The sequence below is a fragment of the Rhipicephalus microplus genome, unplaced genomic scaffold, assembly GCF_043290135.1.
Source record: "Rhipicephalus microplus isolate Deutch F79 unplaced genomic scaffold, USDA_Rmic scaffold_12, whole genome shotgun sequence".
In the NCBI taxonomy this organism is placed as follows: Eukaryota; Metazoa; Arthropoda; class Arachnida; order Ixodida; family Ixodidae; genus Rhipicephalus; species Rhipicephalus microplus.
Genome location: NW_027464585.1, coordinates 38,489,166 through 38,505,677, shown reverse-complemented (window position 1 = coordinate 38,505,677; position 16,512 = coordinate 38,489,166). Strand labels below are relative to the sequence as shown.

The following is a 16,512-nucleotide window of genomic DNA, read 5'->3' as shown; positions in this document are numbered from 1 at the left end:
AGTAGAAGATAGGACAGATAAATAGTAAGAGATAAAGACGAAGATGTAGGGAAAGAGAGATAGGAAAAGGCGACTGCCGATTTCCCCTGGGTGGGTCAGCCCAGGGGTGCCGTCTACGTGAAGCCGGGGCCAAAGGGGTGTGTTGCCTCTGCCGGGGGGCCTTAACGGTCCAATCACCCAGCGTCGGCTTAACCCCCAGGATCCCCTTTTCCTCGGACACGGCAAAGCCACGCATGGCTAGGCGTGGGAGGGAGTCAAAACTCCCCCGTTAGCTCGAGTCCGTGGTGTCGCTACACACCAAACGCCTACTTGCGCAGGCGCCCCTGCGGGGTACGACAGAAAGAATTGATTGCTCCCTCTCCGAAACAGTTTGGTGCAAAATATTTGTTGAAAAAGTGTTTTTTATTGTCGGAGCAATTTACAGGCCCCCTGGTACCACGCCTGATTTCTTAGACCAACTGAACAGTTTCTTGTGCAAATTTCAGAATGGCAACACGAGGTTGATACTGACTGGCGATTTTAATTTACCGCATATAAATTGGGAAAGTGTCACACCTGGACATATAGATACTCTGAGTGGTGATAAAATGTTGGAAATAATGTTCTCTCATAACCCAACACAGATTGTAAAAGAAAATACGCGAGTAACAGCTAATTCAAAAACATTGCTTGATTTAGTGTTCCTATCACGCAGAGTGACACATAGCACTTTATCGGCCGAAGAGGGAATATCGGACCACAAGCTGATAACTGTTAATATCCAACTAGACGCAAAGCCGCAGAAGCGGCCATTTATCCCGGTTCAGAATAAAAATTTTGCACAGGCCGATGACACATCTATACTTGATTATCTAGAATTGTCCCTTCATGAGTTTGAACCTGCTTCTGTCTCAGAATCTGTAGAAGAGTTATGGCAACGTTTCAAAATCATTGTAAAGCATTGTACGGATAAATTTGTTCCAACTCGTAAAAAGAAAACGAAACAGCGCAGTCCGTGGATAACCCGGGAAATCGTCCATATCAAACGAAAAATAAAACGCATGCGGAAAAACAAAACCAACTCGGTAGCAATCGTACAATTGCGTGGACAGTTAAAGACAGCATTAAAAGAATCCAAACGAAAGTTCTATACCGAAACCCTTGCTGACTTCATTAAGTCTTCCCCTCAAAAATTTTGGCTTCACTTGAAGAATAAAAAAGAAAAAATTGAACAGATAAAAATTGGACCCGAGACAGTGGGGCAAAAACCGCAGATAGCAAATTCTTTCAACCAGTTCTTTCAGTCGGTCTTCACTAGAGATGAAACCGATCAGGTGGATGCTGACCAGGCCTGCCCGCGCGCTTGCGCAATGGAGCCCTTTGCTATCATCCAGGAAAGGGTGTTCAGTCACTTGCTAGGGCTTGACACTAAAAAGGCAACTGGACCAGACGAAATTCCCAGTGAATTCTTACGACGGTATGCCGAATGGTCGTCCTTTTATTTAACAATCATTTTCAGAAAATCTCTTGAAACGTCCTCATTACCGGAAGACTGGCGCACTGCAATTGTAAAGCGTATATACAAAGCTGGCAATCGGCTTCATGTGAACAATTATCGCCCCGTTTCACTGACCTCTGTGTGTTGCAAAATCATAGAACACTTCATAACAAGGCACATTATTATTTTTCTTGAGTCAAAAGAGTTTTTATCCCCATCAACACGGATTCAGGAAGGCGTTGTCAACTGTTACTCAACTGGTAGAAACAGTTTATGATTTTTATTTATCTCTCCAAGGTCAACAACAAATAGACGTCATTTGTGTAGATTTCGCCAAAGCATTTGATAAAGTTTCTCATAGCAAATTAATTTTTAAGCTTCAGCAACTAGGACTTAGCTCAAATATACTAAATTGGATAGCCGCGTATTTGGAGAACCGTCAACAAAAAGTACGTGTAGATGATTGCACATCTAGTTCATTGAAAGTACTGTCTGGTGTCCCACAGGGGTCTGTGCTGGGTCCTTTGTTGTTTTTATTTTTATAAATGATATTTCCGCAGTTGTCGAAAGCCCGGTTAAAATCAAACTTTTTGCAGACGATTGTTTAATTTATGCTCCTGTGACTAACGCAAACGACAAAATCAAAATTAATCGCTGTCTGCAAGCCTTGCATAATTGGAGCGCCCAGTGGGGGATGGAAATTAACTTTTCAAAGACTACGTTCACCCATATAACCAAGAAAAAATCGGTACTCGCATATGATTATAAAATCGGAAATAGCCTTCTGACCAGAACACACAGCTTTAAATACCTGGGGGTAACTATTACCAGATATTTGGGGTGGCACACTCATGTTGAGGAGGTGTGTTTAAAGGCCTACAGGAAGTTGTTTTACTTAAGGAAAAAACTCGAACATGCCCCTAGAGATGTCAAATTACTTTCATATAAGTCATTTGTTCGCCCTATTTTGGAGCATGCGTCTTCTGTATGAAGTCCTCAACAGCAGTCACTGAGAGATCAAATAGAAAAAATTCAAAGGCTAGCAGTGCGCTTCATTTGCTCGCGGTACCGGAGGGCAGAATCCGTCACAAATTTGTTAAAATCATGTGCGCTAGAACCCCTGCAAGTGCGCCGTGAAAAGCAAAGGTTAAAACTCCTGTTTCAAATTATAAGAGGCGAAATGAAAATAAATAAAGACACATACATACAACCTGCACCCAAACGAGGAGCTTGGTTGAACCATAGTCACCCAATAAGGCCTTTTTGGGCACGTCTGGATGGCTTTAAAAATTCTTTTTTTCCTTATAGTATAGAAGTGTGGAATAGAGTTCCAGAGTACGCTGTTACTAGCACAAATGTCGAAGCGTTTGAGTGTTCGCTAGAATTGTACTACCGGCAACATGAAACGTAATGCCTGTTTTGTCATTGTGTATTGTTTTTGTTTCGTGTTTATATTCCTCCCTGTAATGACCCTCAAGTGAGGGTTACAGTATTATTAAATAAATAAATAAAATAAAAAGTCTACTGTTAGATGTTCAGAGAACTCATCCTGTAGATTAGCTCTCTGTGTAAACAAAGGCCAGTTAGCTTTGTGAAGCTTCCAACACTGTGATCGAGAGCATATTGCCACGTTCCATTTCCCAAGTTTTCGTTATCGTCCCAAAACACCACACGATTCTCAGCGCAAACCGCGCCTGCAGTTTTCGAGAAGGTCCTGGACTGTAGTAGATCATTTCGATAAGATCACGCCCACTGTGCGAACGGTACAGATTGTTCTGGAACCTACGCCACCGCCAGCGATAACGCTAGAACATTCAATGGCAAGAGTATAAATGCCAACGTGCTTCGCCGCTTGTCAGTTGTTAATCGACGGCCGACGCTCCGTTCGCCGCTATCAGTCCAAGACTGCTACTGTAGTCCGATTTTCCGTTTACTGGGCACAGGTTCGCCCAGATAAACAATTTATTATTCGACTCGCAGTGTGCTTCATTCGTTACCGTCACGACCCCGTGACATCTGGTGGAGGTGCTGCTTCATTCATGTATCGGACGCCCCTGTCAAGCCGTGAACCCAGCCCACGTCGCGGAGAAGACACCGACGCCAACCAAGAGCAGTGAACAAGCCGCCGACAGCAAGGTCTCCCACCGGAGTATGGGCTTCTACAAGACAAGGCGCGGAAGACCAAGGCCATGACCTCGACTGCAGCGACAATAACCCAGCGTCCCAGCCCGTGATCATCATTCATTAACCCAGGGAACCACCAACGTTCCATGGGTCATCGTTTGAAGACCCGGAAACCTGGCTAGAAACATACGACCGTGTGGCCGGCCTCAACCACTGGGACAACAAAGAAAAGCTCCATCGTGTGTACTTCTACCTGGAAGACACCGCAAGGACCTTGCTCGAGAATCGGGAGTCCACGCTCCTAACGTGGGATGTCTTCTGCGGCGCATTCCTGCAAACGTTCGCGAGCGTCGCTCGCAAAGAGAGGGCCGCTGCTCTATTAGAGACCAGGGTCATTTACAAGTCCGGCAAAAAACACTCCGACGCCGACTGTCTCTCTCGTGCGCCTGTCGACCAACCGCTACCCGACGACCCGGATGACGACTACTTCTTGGGAACGATAACTACAGACGACTTCGCTGAACGACAGCGGGCCGACCCGGAACTTAAGGCCCTAATAGAATACCTCGAAGGCAGGACCGCCGAAGTCCCGAAGGTATTCAAGCACGCACTTGCGTCGTTCTTCCTACGAAACGGTCTTCTACAAAAGAAAAACTTTTCACCGCTTCGAGCCAAGTACCTCCTTGTGGTGCCTTCAGCTCTGCGACCAGAACTCCTGCAGGCCCTGCACGACGATCCGACGGCAGGGCACCTCGGTGTTTCTCGCATGCTCGCGAGAATACAAGAAAGGTACTACTGGCCACGTCTTACCACCGACGTCACTCGATATGTGAGAACATGCCGGGACTGTCAGCGACGCAAGACACCACCGACAAGGCCAGCGGGACTTCTGCAGCCAATTGATCCACCTTGCCGACCTTTCCAGCAGATTGGTATGGACCTGCTAGGGCCGTTCCCGACGTTGGCTTTCGGAAACAAGTGGATCGTGGTAGCTACCGACTACCTCACTCGCTACGCCGAGACAAAAGCCCAGCCAAAAGGCAGTGCATTCGAGGTAGCTAAGTTCTTCGTCGAAAATATCGTCCTTCGTCACGGCGCCCCGGAGGTCCTTATCACCGACAGAGGAACGGCATTCACTGCCGACTTAAGTCAAGCGATCTTGGCATACAGCCAAACAAACCACCGCCGGACGACAGCGTACCACCCACAGACCAACGGCCTCACCGAGCAGCTTAACAAGACGATCGCCGACATGCTGTCAATGTACGTCGATGTCGAACACAAGACGTGGGACGCCATTCTTCCGTATGTGACCTTCGCATACAACACGGCGGTGCAGGAGACGACGCAGATATCTCCATACAAATTGGTCTACGGAAGGAGCCCGGCAACGACGCTCCATGCCATGTTACCCAACGTCACCGACGAAGAAAGCCTCGATGTGAGCGAGTACCTTCAACGTGCCGAAGAAGCCCGACAACTTGCGCGTCACCGTATCAAGAATCAACAGACGACAGACAGCCACCGTTACAACCTTCGACGACGCTTCGTGGAATACCAGCCCGGTGAACGTGTTTGGGTGTGGACACCGATACGCCGACGTGGACTAAGTGAAAAGCTTCTGCGACGCTACTTCGGACCGTACAGGGTGGTTCAACGTCTCGGCCCACTTAATTACGAGGTTGTCCCCGACGGCATCACGAACTCTTAACGACGGCGATCGCGACTTGAAGTCGTGCAAGTCGCGCGCCTCAAGCCGTTTCATGCGCGTTAACAAACTGAAACAGTGTTTTTTTTTTATTATTGTTCCATCGTAATTTATTCATTGTACTTTCTTGCATTATTATTGTACCTTCATCTTTAGTTAAAGGATCGGGACGATGCCTTTTTTCAGAGGGGGGCAACGCCACGTTCCATTTCCCAAGTTTTCGTTATCGTCCCAAAACACCACACGATTCTCAGCGCAAACCGCGCCTGCAGTTTTCGAGAAGGTTCCAGACTGTAGTAGATGATTTCGATAAGATCACGCCCACTGTGCGAACGGTACAGATTGTTCTGGAACCTACGCCACCGCCAGCGATAACGCTAGAACATTCGATGGCAAGAGTATAAATGCCGACGCGCTTCGCCGCTTGTCAGCTGTTAATCGACGGCCGACGCTCCGTTCGCCGCTATCAGTCCAAGACTGCTAATGCAGTCCGACTTTCCGTTTGCTGGGCACAGGTTCGCCCAGATAAACAATTTATTATTCGACTCGCAGTGTGCTCCATTCGTTATCGTCACGACCTCGTGACAGTATGGTCGGAAGTGGTGATGTTATAGTTTTACAATCGACGGTAGATGTTCACTACCGTAAGGAATGTTTATTGTTTCCCATGTAAAATCAGCAAACAGCGAGCTAGAGCACAGTGCCAAATCCAAGCAACTCATGGTTCCTGTGCCTGGAGAGCACTATGTTGGTGATCCAGTGTTTAAAAGACACACATTGTTAGTAAGAATAAAATCTTCAATTACCTGCCCTCTACCGTCTGACTTTACACTACCCCATAGTATGTTGTGCGCATTGAAATCTCCTGCCATTAAAAAAGGTTTCGGTAGCTGTTCTGAAATCAATTCTAGATCTTTTCAGTAAAATGTGTATGAGGTGGAATGTATATGGAACAAATAGTGATAGTTTTATGTGATAAAATGGCGACTGCAGCCGTTTCAATGAAACTGTTAACTATAACTTCTCTTACCGCAATACCACTTTGGACAACAATGGCGACGATGCTTGACAGCCGGTTGCTTTGCGAGCGGTCGCGACGTATAACAGTGTAACCTTATAGTATTTTGGTGTTTTTTGGTCCCACATTCGTTTCCTGCAAGCATAACGCTACAGGAGAGAAGCTTGTAAATATGTCCTTAATGTCACTTAAGTTTCATGTCATGCCTCTGCAGTTCCAATGGATGATGTATGCCATTATGTGAAATGTGTATAAAATTTAGTATTTTGAGTTATTTGTGCCTAAGCTAAAAAGCGACACTATTCGTGTGCTTCGTCACTTCTTTTTTTGTGGGGCCGAAAATGTGTTTCGGCTCCCTTTCCCTCCTTGGCAGGGAGGAATGATGGGCTGCCTGATCGCCCTGCTAGTTGAAGCAGGGTATGTCAGGCTTTCAGTGTCCGATGGACTCACGTCCATGGACTCAGCACCACCAGGGTGCTGAACAGTGTTGGTGCCCGGCGAGGATCCTGGCCTCCTCAAGTGAGGCCGGCTACTCGGCACCGTTGCTGAGACCTCTTTTGCCTCGACATTAGGTTGGCTGACACCAACACTGGTCGAGGCTTTGGGGCCTCCCTGAAAAAAGGCATTTTGCGCCTTTTTTTTGCTCTTGTCTGGGGGACGGACCGTGGCCACTAGGTCTTGGAGTTCGACCTGTGTGCCTACAGAGACCGTCGGCGGTGCCTTCCCCCATCGCACCGCTTCAGCGTAAGTGTTCTTTTGGCCAAGAACCACTCGCTCGCGCGCTTCTGGATACGGTATGTTTTCTTTGGTTTTCAGTGTATGTCTTTTTCTTTTTGCCATTCTGGGCAGGAGCGGGAGTACGCTGCATGGGGCCCCTTGCAGTTCACACAGTTTAAAGGGTTGGTGCACTCGCCATCTTCATGGTCATCCTGGCCGCATTTCATGCAGGTTGGATTACCACGACATGAATGAGACCCGTGCTCAAACCTCTGGCACCGGAAGCACCTGCGAGGATTAGGTATGTAGGGCCTCACACGTAGGTAAAGGTACGCTACCTTAACTGCAGCAGGAAGCGTCGTGCTTGCGAATGTTAGTATTACGTTCCTTGTGCGGGTTTTCTTCTTATCTCTACGAATGATGATTGCTCGTGCGGCAAGTACACCTTAATCCGCTAAAGCATCCTCAATTTTTGCGTCAGTGCACTTGAGCAGTTCATTGTCCGATATTGCAGCTCGCGTGTAATTGAGAGATCGGTGAGCTGTTACACGGACTTCATGTTGTCCGATTTTTCCTAGGTGTCTAATTTTGTCACTTTGTTCTTTGTTTTTCACTTCTATGAGGAGATCTCATTCATTTTTTTTTTTTGCACTGTAATTGCTTCCAATGCATTCTTTGATTGCTTTTGCAATAGGGAATGGTGATATGTCCTGAATCTTAGTTTCAGTCAATGATGTTCCAACAAAGAATTTCGTGTAATCGCTCTCTTTAGTAAGAAAGTTTCTATTTGCTTCGGTGCGACCCCTTTTACGGGACCGATCATTGTGGAAAGGGGGGTACTTTTTTCCATAGAAAAGCATGTTCATTCGCTAGCTATGCTGGCCACCCACCATGGAGTCCAACAAGGGGAACGTATACACACGTTAGCCATACATTGCTACTGTAACCCTGTGGTCCTGGCCAAGGGAGGTCAGTTCCCCAGGGTTAACCCTAGCCGCCAAGAAATTCGGAAGTAAACGGAAAAGAGAAGACGTCAGGACAGGTAAGAAGTGAGCAATAAAGACGAAGATGTAGGGAGAGAGAAATAGGAAAAGGAGACTGCCGATTTCCCCTGGGCGGGTCAGCCCAGAGGTGCCGTCTACGCGAAGTCGGGGCAAAAGGGGTGTGTTGCCTCTGCCGGAGGGCCTTAAAGGTCCAATCACCCAGCGTCGGCTGAACGCCCAGGATCCCCTTTTCACCGGACACGGCAAAGCCACGCACGACTAGGCGTGGGAGGGAGCCAAAACTTCCCCGTTAGCTCAGGTCCGTGGTGTTGCCACACACCGAACGCCTACTTGCGCAGGTGCCCCTGCGGGGGCCGCTTTTAAAAGAAAAGTCATCGCGTATGCCGAAACAGACGTAAATCGGGCTGCATAGCGGTCGTTCATAGTTCTCGAAACGTGCATGCGGGACTGGCGGAAACAAAAGCAGAATATTGTCGACAGCAAAGGTTCACGCAAAGGCTTCAGAGGACCACAGCTGGGTCGGTTTCCGCAAATTGAAGAGTTGCTCGGCGAGTATGTGATTGAGCAGTGAGTGGCACAGCGGGCCGTGACGACAGAATTGTTCCAAGTGCAGGCTATACAGTTAGCCTAAGAAAAAGGGCTAATGCGGAGCCAGTTTAAAGCGAGCAGGTGCTGGCTAACTAACTTTATGAAGAGGAAAGGCTTTTCCCTCTGAAGGCGAACAGGCATACGCCAAAAGTTGCCGGAGGAGTACGAAGAAAAGCTTCAGTTTTCAGAGGTTTGTCGTAAACTTGCGGCACAACAACAGCTCCCTGCTTGGGCAAATCGGGAATGCCGATCAGACGCCTCTTTACTTTGACATGCCTGGCACCACAACCGTCGAGAAGAAGGGGGCGAAGCAAGTTCGAGTGCTGACATCAAGCCACAGTAAAACTAGAGTGACGGCAATGCTCCGTTGCACGTCAGATAGGTACAAGCTTCCCCCATACCTCATATTTAAACGGAAGACGCTCCTGAAAGAAGTCTTTTTCCTGAGTGGTGTGATCGTGTGGGCCAACGAGAAAAATGGGTGCGCGTTGCAATCGATGTCTCACTTTTTTTTTTTTCGTCGTGGAAACCCGGTGCACGTTACAATCGAGGGCGCGGTAGAATTGAGTAAATACTGTAAGTGCCATGCGCTGAAGTTGATTTATGTAGCAGTGTCCATGGCTCTCATCGTCGTGAGCGCCAGCACTTTATATCAGCTTATTGCTTACGGTGTTGCAAATATTCATGGTCCTGTTGGCGTCGTTGTGCCAGTGCGACTGGTTATATAAAGAATCGCAACTGCTCAACACAAGTCTGTGCGTGTAACATTGACACATATATTTAGCACCATTTCATGATGTGTTGCTCAATAATAAAATTACAACGGTCACCTTTCCTCCGCATGCTTCCCATAATGCCGATTCTCAAGGTACGTGGAATCTGCTGATCTTTTTTTTTTTTTTTTCGCTGGCAGAAGCGTGGCTGGGATGCTTCATCTGTCATTCATTAGTATCACTATACTGCATTGCCCTGTGGCTCCTAAAAGCCACGGTTTCCACAGATTTGTGACAAAATAGGGCTTAGAACAAGCAACCCAAAGTTTTCAAATTAACTGGACTAGTGCTGACCGCCACTCAAATTTATATTACAAAATACGGGACCACAGAAATCCTTCAAATTAAGCGGGCTTTTTAAATAACAGAGTTCAAATTAATGAGGTTTTACTGTACTTAGCTTGTAATCGTGCAGTACTACATTAGTGCGGTACAAAGCGAGCACGACGCGCTCGAGAGGTAGGTGCTATTTTTAGCGTCTACATTTCTGCTTACCTGTGTGTGTCGTGTTTGCTTTGTATATGTATTGCACTAATAAAAGCTAATTTGCATGATTGACACAGTGCTACCGACATGTACAAAAGGAACACACAGTGCTTAGGGTGTTCATTCCCTATTTGTCTGTAGCACTGTCTCAATCATGCAAGCATTTCAACTAGCCCAACTTTCCATTTTGGAAGTTCATGGATGTCCAACTCGCCCAAGCTTCTCGTACCTCAGAAACTTCGAATGCAAACTGTGACAGGAATAAAGAGGGAGGAAATGACACCATGAACCGAGAGCTTTTGTAGGCAAGATATATGCCCCACCAGAGCATGTAACTCCCGGCACACCGTCCCAGGTGCACAAGCAGGCACCGTATCTACACCGGTAGGTACCCAGTGGCAGCTATTCTCTGCCCGCCACAGCAGTGGCGGATGCTTGGCCAAGATCATTGATTGATTGATTGATTGATTGATTGATTGATTGATTGATTGATTGATTGATTGATTGATTGATTGATTGATTGATTGATTGATTGATTGATTGATATGTGGAGTTTAACGTACCAAAACCGCCATATGATTATGAGAGATGCCGTAGTAGAGGGCTCCGGAAATTTCGTCCACCTGGGGTTCTTCAATGTCATCGAAATTTGAGCATACGGGCCTACAACATTTCCGCCTCCATCGGAAATGCAGCCGCCGCAGCCGGGATTCAATCCCGCGACCTGCAGGTCAGCAGCCGAGACCAAGATCGTGGTGCGTAAGGTGCTCCCTGGGGCCTTTCACAACCTGACGGGGCTACCTTTCGAGATGACTGCTCAAGAACAACTGTACTCCTCTACCATTAAAGAAAAACCAGTAAGGTCTCCAGTCGGCACTGAGAATTGAACCCAGTACCTACAGCATCGAAAGCAGATGCTTTTCTATATAGTTACCCCTGTGATAGCCAGCCTGTGGATATTAAATACAGAAGTATTATAAACAGGTTAACTTTACATTACATACTTACAAACACAGAGTCTCAGCGCAGATTACAGTTTTAGGCATATTTTGAAAAACCTTCTAGAGTTACAACATTGGATCTTGCACGGTAATTTCTAGAAATACGTATTTCTTACATTCAGCCTGTTTGATCCCCCACAGCCATCAATGTACTGCTGAAAGCATAGGGCACTTCCTTCAAACGGTGCTACTTTTTCATGGGCCTCATATCGTACACTGCTGCATCTGTTACACAAATATTTACTATAGAACACTAACACTAATCACAAATTGCAGCAAAGTGGTTTGATCCCTGCTGAGGACATTAATGTGTGCTTAGAAGTGAATCATGACCCATACAAATATCGTCTAACCACTACAAAGTGGTTAGACAATTTTTTTAAGACCCCAGTGAACAGCCTAAAAGAGCTAAATGTGTATGAATGGCAGTCATGGTCAGTAATTCGGCAGCATTTCTAAATGTATCGCACAAAAAAAAAGAGGTGGTGCAAATTATGATCCACTGTCTGCAAATGCCTCGAATTTGCATGTCATTAATCGAAGGCACTCACAATTGTGTTCAGAAAAAAAGAGAAAGAATGTGTTCTTTTCTACGTGTTACAGTAATTAGTTATTTATTGCATGGTTAAAAAAAAACCTAATAACGCTGCAATGACTCAGCTTCAATCTCTGCCTAAGAAGAATCAAATATCAGGCCCTAAATCTATGCACAGTTTGTTTTTGGGGTGAAGTCCTTTCGAGCGAAGGAAAAGAAAAATACTCTAAACATTGGTCTTGGACTGTGGAATGTCGGCCGATCGTGAAACATAGCAGCATCTCTAGCAAGGTGACCCTCAGCAGCTATACGTAGCACACTGAAGCCAAGTGAGCGCCAGTTGTTCACTTAGGAAGCTGTGCAAATGTGTGCACCGACTTCCAAGCCATTACAGGAAACGCGTAACATCTACAATGTTGATCTGTAATTGTACAGTCGACCACATAAGTTTACAGACCACGCGAGTGTGTGGCCAAAAACCTCTCTGCAACACTTCCGTTACGTCAGCTGCGATCAACAGCACTACAGCACCTAAAATGCATCCCCTCCTTATTCTATGGCCAGTCTGTTTTCTGACTGGGTACAAATAACTTTCACCTGTCGCTTTCTAACGCGACGGGCTTTGTGACATCTACGTTGTTGGGTCTCCAAATGACGAGCAGGCCCCGCTCTTGGAGTGAACAGACGCAGTTCACACGGTCGGACTGAACCAGGTCACACACATTTATTTAACTGCCTTTAGAACAACGATATCGCCAGCCGAGTTATTATACGTCAATTGTCATCAAGGCCCTAAACAACCTAACACAATATTACACTACACCCAACATGACAAAACAAACACAATACCACACCCAAGGTGGTGTCGCCAATGCTTGACTTACCACGAAGGCCCACCGCAGACGGCTCATGGTGCCGCCTACGGCAGACCCACCGCTAGAGACAACCGTTCGCGCCAACCGACACACGCTAAAGAGACCCCCTCAGCTCTCCCTTGCCACCACCAAGGCTTGCTGCCAGGCATCACTGCTGGCGCTACCATTCTAACAACTATGATGATGATGGTGATAATCACTCGCGAGCACAACACCACGTACCGCTCAATAGTTGTGACCCCCTAAATGCGGCCTACGTGAGAGACACGTGCGCTACACAGCACAAACAACCTTACAGGGGGGTGTTAGCACCCCCCCCCCCCCCCCCAACGTTTACGTGCTTCTGCCTCGAGAGCAGTTTATGCACTTAACTGTTATCAGTAGCAATCTTTATCACATAGTGATACTGAGCCTATGGAACACCGTTCAAGGCACGTCGTTATAGCTTTGACCCTGCTATGAAAATAGAAATGTGACGGTCATACTGCGCATAAGCGAACTAACAATGCACTACGGGGCAGTAGAAAATTTAAATGTTAGTGAATAACAAGAAGAGTCATTTCCGGCATAGCACTGTGGTCAACGGTAGATGACCCACCGCTAGGTAACACGAACAGGCAGTTTGGCACGTGCTCGCGTGATTCGCAAACTTTTGTGGCTTACTGTACAGATCACTGCTAAAACTCATATCGTGGGCTACGTTGCTACGTTTTTCTTGCACTACAGTGAAATATATTCAACTTGTACTGTAATAACTTGCCCGATTTTCTGTTATGCTTATTATGTGATGACCCCACCTTGGAAGCTCATGACATCATCATAAAGGTCGAAGGTCAGCAGGGGTTCCTCCAGCTCCCTGAGGAAGGTCTTGAGGATCACTGCCGCAACATGGACATTCTTGTAGGCATCAAAGTTGACATACTTGCCTGCAAGCAACCAACAATGCCAACTCACATAAGTGCACAGCCACTACTCAAAGACATTGGCTGGGAGGTCATTCAGGAGTGTTTCTCATAAGAGCTACCCATAGCTGGGACAGCTGGAAACATCTCAGGCAAGCAGCCAGTACTTTGCAAGGGTCAACTGTGTGAAACATGCATGGGAATGTTTCACTGATTTTCCATAGACTCGCATGTGGAAAAAGATGCGTCTTGGTGAAGGCGAGCTTTAGAAGCAATCATCAACACCGGCCTCTGAATTTTTAAGCAATCACAGTTAGTTACTGTGCTCGAGACATTGCGGTGATAGGTTATAGGAGGACCATGATGACTTCCCGGCCTCTGCAAAACAATACTGGCATCGCAAGATAAAGAAGCCTTCATTTGTGACATGGTATGCTGATTTTCGCAACAATGACAAACTAAACTGTGCAGATGAGATAAAGCCAAGCAAGGGTGCTTAAAGCCGCCATTCCAGATAAATAGCGCGCATGTAATTACAGTCGACTGATATATCGAACTCGAAGGGGATCACGAAATAGTTTGATACATCGATAGCTCAAAATTAAAAAATATGCGTATTTAGGCTCATATTAGTATCTGCAACTCTTGAAATGGCTTTTGGAAATTGTAATAAGCATTAACATGACGATTTGCTCACAGTAAGCTCAATAAAAAGATGACGTCTTTTGCAATTCAGTTACCACACTTTATTTCAGATGAAAATAGTCTGTAGACTTGTCTTTTCACCTGCATGCCATCAAGATATCCTCATTATCATACATGGAAGCTTTCAAAATAAGCAAATTCAGCACCTTCAGCCACAACAGCGATGATTGATGATGAGCACCGATGCAAGCTCTGTAGCGGGGTAAAATGTTTAGCAGCGTCATTAGCCTCTTCGTAACCACAGGGGCCCACTCCCACGACACTGGCAATGTCAACCATGATATCAGCACTGATTCTATCAGAAACAGTGACGTCATACTCTGCACTGATTAAGTCACTTTCTGTACTCCCATCTGAGGTGGCACCTGGAGATGCTAACAAGTAGCAAAATTTACTGAAGCACCATACGCTGTTGTCAGCAAAGATTGCACACACCAACTTGTCACCTGCCCATGAGGAAACTGTGCACGGCAGTGCTTTGCCTGACGTCGTTCCAAGCACAGTCATCATTGTTATTGCTGCGAGTGATGCAATGTTTATTTAGACTCCAGATTCAGCAGTAACGCAGCATGACTTACTGAAGTGCACAAGCTGAAAATAAGAATGCTGTCTACAAACAACAAACGAGCATGTACTCCAACCATTGGGGCTCTTCCATTTTTCACTTCTGGCAACCTGTGCGCTGCCAGATTCAGACAAAACGCGCTCGTTTCTCTAGGGTTGGACAATTCTGAAGCCTGAGGATGCAGCCGCGCCCTTGGTTTAGCCAATGCTCAGTATTGCTTGGTCAACGATAATAATCGGCTAGATTTTGCTGTTTACACTTCCGATGAACAATTACAGCGGCGATTGCCGCTTATGCACAGCCTGGCACAGAATGGTGCGATTGGCGCAGCACTTCCACCCCTGGGAATGAATACAACCTACTCCTGTTTTACCTATCATTAGCAACTAATTTATATATTTAGAGAGGCTAATTTATATTGCATTTGGCATTCAACAAAGTCATTCCGCGCCTCATCCGCACTTTAGGTGTTTGCAGGTAGTGAGAAAGCCGCCTGATAGAAGCACTAAAGACTCGTGGTACACCATGAAACTCGTGCAATTTGGAGTTTCGTCGTGACAGAACATGCAGAGTGGTAGTAATTGATGCTTTCGAACCAGTTCAAATGCCATTATTGTGCACCTTGGTGTTGTGTTCTTGACTTATGATGAATTGTCATTCGAGGTCGTTTTCACACATGGTGATTTGCCACAGTTTCATGATGATGTTGTAATCAGAACAAGAACGAGCATTTTCGTATGCGAAAGAAGCATTGCTTCATGCTGGTCTTCATGGTAACGCCAATAAGTTCTTTTTCCTGCATATCAAACACAAATGCAGATTTGTCAATATGGTTGATTGAGCGAGTTGGTGATACATGATTGTTTTGAAATGAGAGCGCACTACTTAGACTGTCTTTCTGTCCGCGTCTAAGTAGTGCGCTCTCATTTCAATACAAACAAATGCAGAAGTGGCATTTCATTAAATCTTGGAATGCATGGAGTGTTCTTTTCTATTTTTTTCTATCATAACTAGTTTCAGTAAAAGTGATCAATTGTCTTTAGGCATCATTCCACAATGTTGTGCATATTGTGTCTTGTGTTTACCTTCATTTCTCATAAGAAGAGCACTGCTGTTGACTCAAGGTACTGTTTTAGCTAACGTAATGCCAGCAGCACCAAAAGAAAAGAAAAGAAACCACGGGAAGCTGGACTATCAAAACCAACATTGGTTAAATTAAAGTCGGTTGATAGTCCTTCTTCTTTTTCTTGCATATCTATGTTTCCCTTCTTTTGGTGCTGCTGGCATTCTCTTACCAATAACTGCGAGCATGTTTGCCAAACAAGCCACTTTAATCAAGGTGCCGCTATACGATCATGTTTTGGTGCAAAGACAGCCCAATGCGCTCCAGTAGCATTGGAGTGTGCCTTTCTGTGGTGCAACAGTGAAACCTCGAAACCAGCCTCACTCACCTTGGTCAAAGAGTGCCTGCACCGCTTTGACCACTTGCGTGTTGGCAGAGCGTCTGAAGATGCCTTCCGTCTCCAACGCTGCAAATTAAGAAGAGGACAAGGACTCACACTAAATCACAACACACCCTGAATTTATGTAGAGGAACAAAAGTAAGAACATCTTACATACTGCAAGTGTGCTCTTAATGCATTGCTTAGCAGGAAGCAACAGGTTGTGTCCAGCTTTGAACAAACACAAAGTCCTGATCACCAGCCCCAAAAACGACAAAGTATATTATCAATACAGCATTCAGTACCACAGAAATAGGCTTGTTGCAAATATTTTAGCGCTTCGAATATTGCAGTCTTTGTATTCACCTCGAGTGGAATTTAAATTGTGAGAAATTTTGCTATAAATAAATAGGTGTATGTTCATTCGCATGCTGCACCATTGCTGCACGGGCGATCTGAGACAGCAGACAGCTGCTGGCATCAAACTAATACTGCTCCTACCTGCAAGTACTGTTTAAGCTCCTTATCAAGCTTTCGTGCATTCACACTGTCTACCTATCGCCTGTGCAGTATAGCTCCAACGGTTGTTTCA

General features: G+C 46.0%; 2 protein-coding genes across 6 annotated transcripts in view; both read right to left on the bottom strand.

Moving 5' to 3' along the window:
- The window catches only part of LOC142783830 (uncharacterized), a 456,044-nt gene that overhangs the window by 59,335 nt on the left and 380,197 nt on the right, over positions 1–16,512 (bottom strand). The window lies entirely within an intron of this gene.
- Positions 1–16,512, bottom strand: part of RhoGAP68F (Rho GTPase activating protein at 68F) — a 177,953-nt gene that overhangs the window by 44,562 nt on the left and 116,879 nt on the right. For 3 of the 4 annotated variants that reach the window (XM_037418110.2, XM_037418108.2, XM_037418109.2), the window contains 2 exons: positions 15,930–16,007; positions 13,104–13,232 (listed from right to left, as the gene is read on the bottom strand). In XM_037418110.2, coding sequence (XP_037274007.1) covers positions 13,104–13,232; positions 15,930–16,007 — 207 coding nt within the window. Of the gene's footprint in view, positions 1–13,103; positions 13,233–15,099; positions 15,275–15,929; positions 16,008–16,512 lie in introns of those variants that run through there. The other variant, XR_012888497.1, reaches the window with a different exon arrangement.